This window comes from Pongo pygmaeus, chromosome 3 (genome assembly GCF_028885625.2).
Source record: "Pongo pygmaeus isolate AG05252 chromosome 3, NHGRI_mPonPyg2-v2.0_pri, whole genome shotgun sequence".
Lineage (NCBI taxonomy): Eukaryota > Metazoa > Chordata > Mammalia > Primates > Hominidae > Pongo > Pongo pygmaeus.
The window spans coordinates 167,235,992-167,248,139 of record NC_072376.2 but is presented as its reverse complement, the minus strand read 5'-3'; the positions used below and the strand labels follow the sequence as shown (position 1 = coordinate 167,248,139).

The following is a 12,148-nucleotide window of genomic DNA, read 5'->3' as shown; positions in this document are numbered from 1 at the left end:
GGTGGGGTTGTCGTCAAGATATTGACCTGCTTCCCACTCCCATCCCGCCAAAGGTGTGGTGAACTGCCTTGCTTCTCTCAGTCACACAGACTTTCTCTCCCTGAAATTTGAATCTTGGGTGAAGGGACACCAAGACAGAGACAAATTACAGCCAATTCATCTTGATGACCACAACTCAAAGAAGCTGTGCTTTACATTCCCTAGAGAGCTGCTCAGGCTCTTGTATTCACTGGGCACTGTCTTTCTGATACATCTCTCCCCGGTTTGGTTAGCCCTAGTTAAGATGTGTTGCCAGTACCCTAGAACCGTAGCTGATAGACCATCCAGAGATATTCTCTGTAGCACTTTTTTTTTTTTTTTTTTTTGAGACGAAGTCTTGCTCTGTCGCCAGGCTGGAGTGGGGGGGCACGATCTCGGCTCACTGCAACCTCCGCCTCCCAGGTACAAGCAATTCTCCTGCCTCAGCCTCCTGAGTAGCTGGGACTACAGGTGTGTGCCACCATGCCCAGCTAATTTTTGTATTTTTAGTGGAGATGGGGTTTCACCATGTTGGCCAGGATGGTCTTGATCTCTTAACCTCATAATCCACCCGCCTCGGCCTCCCAAAGTGCTTCTGTAGCACTTTTAAATGTACAGCTCCAAGGGATACAGTGGACTTTGATGCAGACTGGTTTCTCTTCTTGGTGATCCCAAAGGAAACTGCATATTGCAGCCTTTCAGTCCCAAGAGCTGTCCCCTGTCTGATGAGCGCCTGGATACTGCACCTGGGTCACTCAGGGTCCCCTGAGAACTCTGGCAGCAAAGTGAAGGATAAATTGAGATGGCAGGAAATTAGAATGAAAACCCACTGGGACATTCATCAGTATAGTAGCCCAGGAGAGAGATGACAGGGGACATGAGCTAAGACTAAGGCTCAGGGGCATAGAAGATATAAACAAGTAAAAAGTAATTAATTAATTTGTCAACTAGTTCTTAATCAAGATATCGAATCCAGTAACATAATTGGTTTAGTGATTAAAGTTTATTGCAAAATGATGGAGAATGATGTAAAACTTCTGTTTTATCCTCAACACAACTTTGATAACTCATCAAATACATGATCAGGATCTACATTTCTTAGCACTAAATCCAGGTTTTGTTTCACTTATTTAGTGATCCCTTTAAAATGAAACTTTAGGGCCAGCCACAGTGGCTCACACCTGTTATCCCAGCACTTTGGGAGGCCGATGCAGGTGGATCGCTTGAGCCTAGGAGTTCAAGACCAGCCTGGGCAAAATGGGAAAACCCCATCTCTACAAAAAAATACAAAAATTAGCTGGGCGTGGTGGTGCATGCTACTTGGGAGGCTAAAGTGTGAGGATCACTTAAGCCCAGCAGGCTGAGGCTGCAGTGAACCATGAATCACATCACTGCACTCCACCCTGGGTGACAGAGCCAGACTCTATCTCAAAAATAAAATAAAATAAAATAAAACTTTAAATACAATATAAAAAAATTCATACCTGGCCAATTTTATAGGTAATTCTTTAAGCAGAAAAAAAAGAGCAAGTGAAAAAAATTATCACTCACTATGTGGAGATTTCCCATAACATTTTTTTCCTTTACTTGTGCTAGCATGAATTCATATACACTATTGGAACTCTCTTATTCAAGCAACTTAGATGTTTTTAAAAATATTTCTTCTCACTGCACAAAATTATACCTCAAAAACATGTACCATGTCTACTGAGAGCTATTTGGAAATTCTTTGGATGAAGAATTTCCCCATCACTCAGTTTATCATAAAGTTAAATGTAAGCTTCAGTTGCCTGTTGGTATTTCGTTTAATCATTGTTTTTAAAATATGTTTGACAAGCTGTGATTCTCTCTTAATGCATGTCTCTGAAAAACAGACTGAACCCATATTGCAGAATAAATCTTATCTAATGAAACAGTTGGTTCCTCACAGGTTTTTGCTACCGACCTGGACAGCGGTTTGAACGGCCTGATTGAGTATTCTATTCTCTCTGGCAACCAAGAAGAAGCATTCCAGATTGATGCACTGAGTGGTGTGATAACAACAAAAGCGATTCTAGATTACGAGCTCACCAGCTCCTACAGGTTGGTCCAGGGTTCAGATCCATTGGCTCCATTTATTCTGCCTGCTTACTGACAACATTGCTGTTTTGTTCGTAACTTCCTGTTACGTAAGCTTAGTTGTAATAAAATGTGTTATCCCTTTGATCCAATTTGTTGATATTCTCTTTGATCCACTCTTTTTGATATTAAAAATAGTCTCAGCAATTATTTGTATTTGGAAAAAGTGATTAAAATAGCAAAACTTTAAGGTCCCTTCTAGTTCTAAGATTTTATGAATTTGTGATGCTATTAAGCACTAAATGGGGGACACTAAAAAGATAATGTTTGTGAGATGTCTAATGAACTAGAGAGCCCTCTGCAGGTGTTTGTTGTTATTGTTTTTTAAAAACGGTGAAGGCTGAGGGATACCTTGCTTTTTGATTCTTTATTCTTGAATGTGAAAGTACAACGCTGTCTTCAAGGTGCTGTTGCAGTTCTGTGTTCTAGTAGAAAAGATATTATTAAAAGCATACATTTAACATTAAAACTTTGTGCCTAGAATCTAAGATATGCCAGCCTTATACAGAATTCAATGAAGGAAATAATAATAGTGTTTAAGTTTTCTTGGCGTTTAAAAAAATCAGTGCTACAAAAGACTAGACTTATACAGAGAGATAGTTATGGCATCACAATTTGTGGAAGCAAAAGGCTTTTTTTTTTCCTTTTCTGAGACAGAGTCTTATTCTGTTACCCAGACTGGAGTGTAGTGGCACAATCTCAGTTCACTGCAGCCTCTGTCTCCTGGATTCAAGCAATTCTCCTGCCTCAGCCTCCCAAGTGGCTGGGATTACAGCCACCTGCCACCATGCGTGGTTAATTTTTGTATTTTCAGTAGAGATGGGGTTCCACCATATTGGCCAGGCTGGTCTCAAACTCCTGACCTCAAGTGATCCACCTGTCTTGGCCTTCCAAAGTGCTGGGATTACAGGCATGAGCCACTGCACCCAGCCAGCAAAAGACTCTTAAGAATTCTAAAATATCCATGAGTGAGGACTGCTTAAAGAATTAACAAAACCCTGGAATAGAATACTATGAAATACCATGAAGCTGATTTTGCAAAAGAAAGAGGCATAACTCTATGTGCCGATGAGGATGGAGCTCTAGGATATGTGACTAAGTGAAGGCAGTAACGAGACCCACTACTGTGCTCATCCAGCATGTCTGTTTGAGTAAAAGCACACCCGCATATTGAGAATGCTTCTGGAAGAAAATATAAGAAACTGTTCACCTTATTTGTCTCTGGAGAAGCAATCAGGCAGCCTGTGGTCCAAGAGAGGCTTAGCTCTCTTACTGAACATTTTAGCATGCTTTAGATAGATGTTGTATTTTTGGGTTTTTCCAAAATGCGTTGCTCATACTGTATTCTATTTAATCCTCGCAAGCACCTCATGAGGATGTTAAGGTGGGCATTTTCTTATTTGCTGATAAGGCAACAGAAATACAGTGGCTTGCTCAGGGTCATAGGATAATTTGAGGTTCAAACGTGAACTTGCACTTAAGTATTCTGCTTCTAAGCCACACTCTTTCCACTGTAGGGCTCCAAAGCAGACGTCCTATTTAAGGAAAACACAGGTACAGTATACCAAAGACAGTGAGTGTCACTATGCTTCTACACCAGACTACTTTTATGTTTTATGAAAAAATTATAATATGTGCATGTGGTTGAGCAATGAGAGCTGATTAAATTGGAATATCTTACTGGATATATTGGATTAATTACCCTCTGGAAAACCTCCCAATGCTAAAAATTTAAATGTTTAGTTTTTTGTTTAATATACTTCAAAAGTATTTTAAAAGTTTAAGACTTTATCCTGTATTAACTATTATAAATTTTAAAATAATATTTTAGCATAATAGCTATTGGTACTTATTGTTTAGATATATTAAAACCTATTCCCTGCTACATTGTTTCTATACTAATTGTTTAAGCATGAAACTTTTCTCCTCTTCCATGGATGACTGCAGATACATCTCAATCTAATTGAGTGATTACAAATTCAGGAATTATTAAAGGTCTGCCAAGTTCTAAGAACTAAGCATTTTCTGATTTTAAGGACTTTCTGTTACAGTGTTCTTCTTACTCAATGGAACCTAATTAACAATTAAATCTAATTTCTTTCAACTTTTTCCTATTTGCGTCATGGTTTCTATGTTCACAATATTAAATTGGTCCCAGCATTAAAAAGTGACTCTCTCCCATCCCCATGAAGAATTTAACTCTAGGCTTGAAGAAGCAAGAACTGAGAAAAGATGAACCCCCTACACACTGCCACAGAGAGATACACACAGGTAACAACACACACACACACACACACACACACACACACACACACACACTCTCTCTCTCTCTCTCTCTTTTTTTTTCTCTCTCTCCCTCCCAAGCATCACCAAGGCAAGGAATTATTTTAAACCTCCTGCCTCCCTGGGCTCTCCCCACAACCCGCCCCCCACCCCCACCCCACAACACCTGCTGTGGCGTGGCTTCTATCCTTTAGTGCTTTTCTTGATATTGAAGGCAATAAGAAATAAAGGAGGATTTTCCCTAGTCTGCCACACCTTTAGTGAATATTTTGGAAACAGTCTCATTTAGCTTTCAGCTTTTTACTTTTGAAGTATTGCTATTTTGTCTGATCGAGGAAAGTATCCCAATTCCAGCCCTTTGTTTTAAAATATAAAACATTTCCTCAAAAAAATAGAGCTACCATACAATCTAGCATTTCTGCTCCTAGGTGTATACCCACCAAAAAAAAATCACTATATTGACAATTTATTGCAGTAATATTCACAATAGCCGAGATTTGGAAGCAACCTAAGTGTCCGTTAACAGGTGAATGGATAAAGAAAATGGGATACATATACACAATGGAGTATTATTTAGCTATTAAAAAAAAAGAAGAATGAGATCCAGTCACTTGCAACAACATGGATGGAACCGGAAGTCATTATGTTAAGTGAAATACAAACATCACATGTTCTCACTTATTTGTGGGAGCTAAAAATTACAACAAATGAACTCAAGCAGATAGGGAGTAGAAGGATGGTTACCAGAGGCTGGGAAGGGTCAGGGAGGATTGAGGGGAAGTGGGGATGGTTAAAGGTTACAAAATATAGTTGGAATGAATGAATAAGACCCAGTATTTGCTGGTACAAAAGGGTAACTATAGTCAAAAATTTAACTATACATTTAAAAATAACAAAAAGATTATAACTAAAAATAAATAACTAAAAGATTTGGATTGTTTGTAACACAAAGGATAAATGCTTGAGGTGATGGATACTCCATTTACCCTGATGTAATTATTACACATTGCATGCCTGTATCAAAATATCTCATGTAACCCATAAATGTATATACCTACTATGTACCCACAAAAATTAAAAATTGAAAAAGAAAAGATTTCCTATTATACTCTTCAATTTCCAAGACTTGGGCAATTTAACCTTTAATTAGTGATACATTTTTTAAAATAATAACAAATTAAAACATAAAATGGAAAAAGGGAGATAGTGTCAGTCATGATTCTACTAAATATGAATGTGTTAAATAATTTTTAGTTTTCATATTAAGCCACATAGAAGAAAATCCAGTGGAAATTCGATGACAAATTATAAAATAGGCATTAATTTCTGTCTAATGTTTATGAATATATAAAAAGCTATTTATCAAGCATGAAGCTGGGGACACAAAGACAAATGTAACAGCCCTTGTTCTCAAGGAGTTTGAAAATCGAGTCCTGGCTGGGTGCAGTGACTCATGCCTGTAATCCTAGCACTTTGGGAGGCTGAGGTGGGCAGATCACCTGAGGTCAGGCGTTCGACACCAGCCTGGCCAACATGGCAAAATCCCGTCTCAACTAAAAGTTCAAAAATTAGCTGGGCATGGTGGCGGGCTCCTGTAATCCCAGCTACTCGGGAGGCTGAGGCAGGAGAATCGCTTGAACCCGGAAGGTGGAGATTGCAGTGAGCTGAGATCGCACCACTCACTCCAGCCTGGGCAACAAGAGTAAGACTTTTTGTCTCAAAAAAAGAAAAAGAAAATCAAGTCCTAGTAAAATATATGGCAGAAGGCACATTAATAATCACAATAGTTGCCATTTATGGAACTCCTGCTTCACATTTATTAATTATCTAATTGAATTCTTGTAATAGACATGACTTATAAAATAAAGAAATGGGAACTCAGAGAGGTAAAGTGGTTTGGCCAAGAATCCAAAACTAGTACACGGTAGAACATGATTCTAGCCAATGTGAATGATTGCAGGGCTTATCTTATGATGTGAATGAATCTTAAAAGCATATGCATGTACATTTACAAAATAAATAAATATTCAAGGCAAGCAGTTATTTTCAGGAGCAATGCTAAACTCAGCGTATTCCCCATTGAATGCTCATTATGACTGTGGGAGAAAACAATTTTACAGGCAACGTAGGAAATGGACTGAGATGTTAATTATCTTTTTCAAAATACACAATTCATGAAAAGAAAAGCTGGGATTGGAATCCCAGTCTATTGATGCCCTGAGAAAAAGGGAATAAAAAGGATTTGGGGCCAAAGGCATGGGAACGTGAAAGTGTTTGGTATGTTTGGAAGTAGCAAGTGGTACAGCACACCAAAGAAGCAACTAAGTGTGGGGTAATAAAAGAGGCAGCAGGCAAGTTTTGAAAGACTTTCTGTGTCTCATAGTGGAAACTAAACATTATTCCGTGAACTACATACAACTGTAAGCAGTTGAACGAATGTTTGTATCTTTATTTCTAAAGACACCTCGTAATGGATGCACTGCAAGAGACAGAACTAGCTTAGGCCAACAAGCTGAGCTAGACTGCAGCAATGAAAAGTCTGTTACATGGATGGTGCAGTGCGGACAGAAGGAAGGTACATACTAAAATGTTGATTCAAATATGGAATCCATAGGAACTTGATCACCAATTGAATTTATTGAGCAAGAAAAGAGATAGAATGGTCCTGAAATTTCTGCTTAGGAAAGGAAGGGAGAGGAACAGATGGAGATTATGATTTTTTTATTCTGGGTATTTTGAGGTGAAAGGACCAATACAAGGACAAAAGTGAAGATACCCTTTTGGCAATTGAAAATAATAATCTGTAACTCAGGGTAGGGGTCTTCACTTAAGATATGGATTTGAGATTCATCCAGGGAAAATGTGTAAAATGAATTACCTAGGGAGAATACGTAAAATGAGAATTGAGGAGTGGTGACTTATCACCACCTCAGGATTCGGCCGATAAATAGGAACTGCAAAATATATTTAGGGAATAGAAAGATCTAGAAAAAGATAATGTCATGGAGACCAAGGGGAGAGGTTGGGCTGAATGAAAGAAGACTTCAAAATGTGTTTGCATTAGAATCACTAAAAATACAGTCATCTCTCAGTATCCATGAGGTATTGGTTGTGGGATTCTCCACTGCATCCCTCCCACTCCCCCATACAAAAATCTATGGATGCTCACATTTCTTATATAAAATGGCATAGTATTTGCATATTACCTGTGCAATCCTCTCGTATAGTTTATTTTTATTTATTTAATTTCAAATTTTATTTTAGATACAGGAGACATGTGTGCAGGTTTGTTACAGAGGTGTATTGTACCACGTAGTGAGCACAGTACTCAGGTAGTTTTTCAACCCGTGCCCCCTCCCTCCCTCCCCCTCAGCAGTTCACAGTGTCCATTATTCCCATGTTTATGTCCATGTGTGCTCAATGTTTAGCTCCCATTTGTAAGTGAGAACATGAGCTATTTTGGTTTTTTGTTTATGTGTTAATTTGTTTAGGATTATAGCCTCCAGCTCTATCCATGTTTCTGCAAAAGACATGATTTCATTCTTTTTTATGGCTGCATAGATCACATTTTCCTTATCCAATCCACCATTAACAGGCACCTAGGTTGCCTTTTTGCTATTGTGAATAGCGTGGTGATGAACATATAAATGTATGTATCTTTTTGCTATAATGATCTACCTTCCTTTGGGAATATACCCAGCAATAGGATTGCTGGGTCCAATGGTACTTTGTGGTAAGTTCTTTGAGGGATCTCCAAACTGCTTTCCACAGTGGCTGAACTATTTTACATTCCCAACAATGTATTAATGTTCCCTTTTCTTCACAATCTCACCAGCATCTGTTGTTTTCTGACTTTTTAATAATAGCCATTCTGACTGGTATCTCATTATGTTTTGATTTGTATTTCTCTGATGATTAGTGATGATGAGCATTTTTTTATGTTTGTTGGCTGCTTCTATGTCTTTCTTTGAAAAGTGTCTGCTCATGTCCTTTGCCCATTTTTTAATGGGATTATTTGGTTTTTGCTTGTTGATTTAAGTTCCTTGTAGATTCTGGATATTAGACCTTTGCCAGATGCATAATTAGTGAATATTTTCTCTCATTCTGTAGGTTGTCTCTTTACTCTGTTGATTATTTCTTTTATTGTGCAGAAGCTCTTTAGTTTAATTAGATCCCATTTGTCAATTTTTGTTTTTTGTTACAATTGCTTTTGAGGACTTAGCCAAAAATTTCTTGCCAGGGCCAATTTCAAGAAGGGTATTTCTTAGGTTTTCTTCTAGGATTTCTATAGCTTGAGGTCTTATATTTAAATCTTCAATTCATCTTCAGTCAATTTTTGTATATGGTAAAATGTAAGGATCTAGTTTCATTCTTCTGCATCTGGTTAGCCAGTTATCCCAGTACCACTTATTGAATAGGGAGTGCTTTCCTCATTGCTTGTTTTTGCTGGCTTTGTCAAAGATTGAATGGTTGTAGGTGTGTGGTTCTATTTCTAAGTTTTCTATTCTGTTCTGTCAGTCTGTGTGTTTGCATTTATACTAGTACCATGCTATTTTGATTACTGTAGCCTTATAGTACAGTTTGAAGTCAGGTAATATGGTGCCTCCGGCTTTCTTCTTTTTGCTTAGGATAGAGCCTGTTTAGGCAGAAAAGTATTCAATAGATACATAAAGATTAAATATTTTGATCTAAGCATATTTTCTTAATTTGACTTTTATTATTATCAAAGCAATATATAAATTTTTTAAAAAATCAAATAGTGTATAGAGTGTAGATGAAAGTCAGCAACCACTGCCTCACCTCTCTGAAGGCTAAAGCCCTCCAGAAACACACTATTAACTGATTTTCTCTGATATTATAAATACAAGTATGTAATAATTTGTAACTTTAAACCTTATCTCTTAACTTCCTGTTATAATAGATATAGGTGTAAAATCCTTACTTTCTCACACTCCAACTCTTTCTATATTCATATCACTGTTTTTCATTTAATCAGTAATTAGTGTTTATATTATATGAATATATTCATGTTTACTTCATGGTCAGATCATATTATATGATTTTTTTACTTTTATCACTACTCCTCAAGCCCCCAGTTTCTTTCTTGATTGCCCAATTGGCTATATCTATGCACTTAATTCCTTGTAAATATCCCATAAGCTCTGTTATCTGCATCTAATTTTTCCTCTAACTGCCTTTCATCAAATATTCTATCAAGCCCTCTTTTTTCATGAGGACCTGGTTCCTACTGCTTTATGCCCTCTCCATCTAGCATGAACAGTTTGGGTTAATAAACCTATTGCAAGGCTGAGATCCCATAACTTTGGTTTATAGCTCTCCTAGGTCAGGCCAGCACTTCCAGATCCCATGTCTTTCTCTTCCGATAGGTTTGCAGGAAAAGGTGCCAGAGAAGTAAATTATCTGAGCCTTTGCATGTCTGAAAATGTCTTTATTCTACTCTTTCATGTAATATATGCAATGGACAATACAGAAGTTGAAAGTATCTTTTAGAACTTTGAAGGCACTGCTGTGTTATTCTCTGAAACCCAGTGTTGCTATTAACAAGTCTGGTGCCATTCTAATTCATTTTTTTTTTTTTTTTTTTTGAGACAGAGTCTTGCTCTTCGCCCAGGCTGGAGTGGTGTGATCTTGGCTCAGTGCAACCTCTGCCTCCCGGGTTCAAGCGACTCTCCTGCCTCAGCCTCCTGAGTAGCTGGGGTTACAGGCACCCGCTACCACACCCAGCTAATTTTTATATTTTTAGTAGAGATGGGGTTTCACCAAATTGGCCAGGCTGGTCTCGAACTCCTGACCTTATGATCCACCTGCCTCAGCCTCCCAAAGTGCTGGGATTAAAGGCATGAGCCACTGTGCCTTTCTGGCCGCCATTCTGATTCTTTTACTTTGTATAATTTTTCTCTCTCTCTAGAAATTTATAGGTTATACTTATCATCCATAATATTTTAAAATATGAGTACATATTTTGATGTGGGTTTCTCCTTGTGCTGTGCATTCAGTGTTCCCTTTTAATAAAAAGACATGTTTCTTTTAATTTTCTTGTATTATTGAAAAGGGGAGGAAATTCATTGAAAATTTCCTCCCCTTTTTTTAGTTTTGTTTTGTTGTTTTGCCCTGTTTCGTTTTCCTGAATCCTATTCAATTAGGTATTGGATTGCCTAGATGGATTCTTTGTTAGTTATATTTTATTTCCTACTTTCCATTTACTGTTTGTGTGTGGGTTTAGTTTTTGTTGTTTTATTCTGGGAAGATATTTCCTGAATTTTAATCTTCTAAAATTTCTTATTTTCTAATTAAAAATGGAGACGATGTTATATATTTGTTTTTACTTCTAAAAGCTCTTCTTTGATGTTTGACTTTTTAAATAATATCCAACTCTTGTTTTATGCACATGTTGTCTTCTGATATCTCTCCAAGGTATTAATTAGAATTGTTTTAAATTTTCTTTTGTTCCTTTCAATATCTGTTCCCCTGGGTCCCTTTTTTTTAATTTGTCTATATTGAGCTCTCTTTTTCATGCTGAAGGCTTTCTGTAAATAAGTGTTGATTCTTAGGTATAAGTGAGGCAATGTCAAAGTCATTAGAACCTCTGAGTGGGCTAGAGGGACTTGACTAGTGCACTTCACTTTCAGATGAACCACAGGGGAAGTCGACTATTTTTCAGGATGACATACAAATGGCAGTATATGGAGTTCACTCTTCTCTGGGAGGGGACTTTCAGTTCTCCAGAGAAGGTCTTTCAATATTACTAACCCCAAGTATGAATCAAAGGCATTCTTTGGCTGAGAATGCAGAGTAATGGGCAAGAGGGACATAACTACCCTGTATTTAAAATAACATAAATAATCTTTCTATTTAAATAATCTGAATTTAAAATATTCTTCCTATTTTTATCTCAATACCTCACTGCAATTTTTGCCATGTCTTGAGCCTCTCCTTGGTGACCTGGGAGCAGCTCTGCTCCTCACGTATCTTTATGCTCCTCTGAATGCATTTTAAAAGACTTCTTTTAAAGTGGTTTTAGGTCCACAGCAAAATTGGGAGACGGTGCAGAGATTTCCTGTATATCTCTGCCCACACACATGCACAGCCTCCCCCGTTATCAAAATCCCCACCAGAGTGGTGCATTTGTTACATTTGATGAAGCTACACTGACACATCATTATCACTCAGATTTACAGTTTTCAGTGGGATCCACTCTTGATGTTGTACATTCTGAGTGGATTTTAATCTCTGATTTCCTTTGGCCCACTCATCTGCAACCACTTTTCAATCTGCCTGTATCTTCCAGAAATTGTTGATATTTCTCATTCATTTCATAACTTATTATGATATTTCTCATTCATTTTATAACTTATTATAAAAGGTTTCTGATATCATTTTAGAAGAATCTTGAGAGGAAGAGAAGATAAAACCAGTGTAGTCAGGTTGCTGTCTTTAACCAGAAATCATAGTTTTTCTTTTCATAGTTATTTCTGCTGGTGGCTGATATTTTAATTTTTTTCAGAATTTCAGAAGGAATAGAAAATTCCTGCTAGATGTTTAAGATATAATTGAGAGTTTTGAAAAATCCTCTACCAAGAAGTTTAGTACTTGTTAAGACAGTCAAAAAGATCCTTCCTGGTCAAAGGCCTTATTTAAAGTTTAACATGGTAAAAGAAGCTTCCCATGGTTGATAGAATAGAAAAAAATGCTCTGAATTTAAAAGGCT

The 12,148-nt window shown here is 37.4% G+C and overlaps 1 protein-coding gene and 1 long non-coding RNA gene across 3 annotated transcripts in view; one reads left to right on the top strand and one right to left on the bottom strand.

The window, feature by feature from the left end:
• The window catches only part of LOC129035329 (uncharacterized), a 307,216-nt gene that overhangs the window by 34,981 nt on the left and 260,087 nt on the right, over positions 1-12,148 (bottom strand). The window lies entirely within an intron of this gene.
• Positions 1-12,148, top strand: part of DCHS2 (dachsous cadherin-related 2) — a 259,479-nt gene that overhangs the window by 235,939 nt on the left and 11,392 nt on the right. For both annotated transcript variants that reach the window (XM_063664223.1, XM_054485608.2), the window contains one exon: positions 1,949-2,100. In XM_063664223.1, coding sequence (XP_063520293.1) covers positions 1,949-2,100 — 152 coding nt within the window. The remainder of the gene's footprint in view (positions 1-1,948; positions 2,101-12,148) is intronic.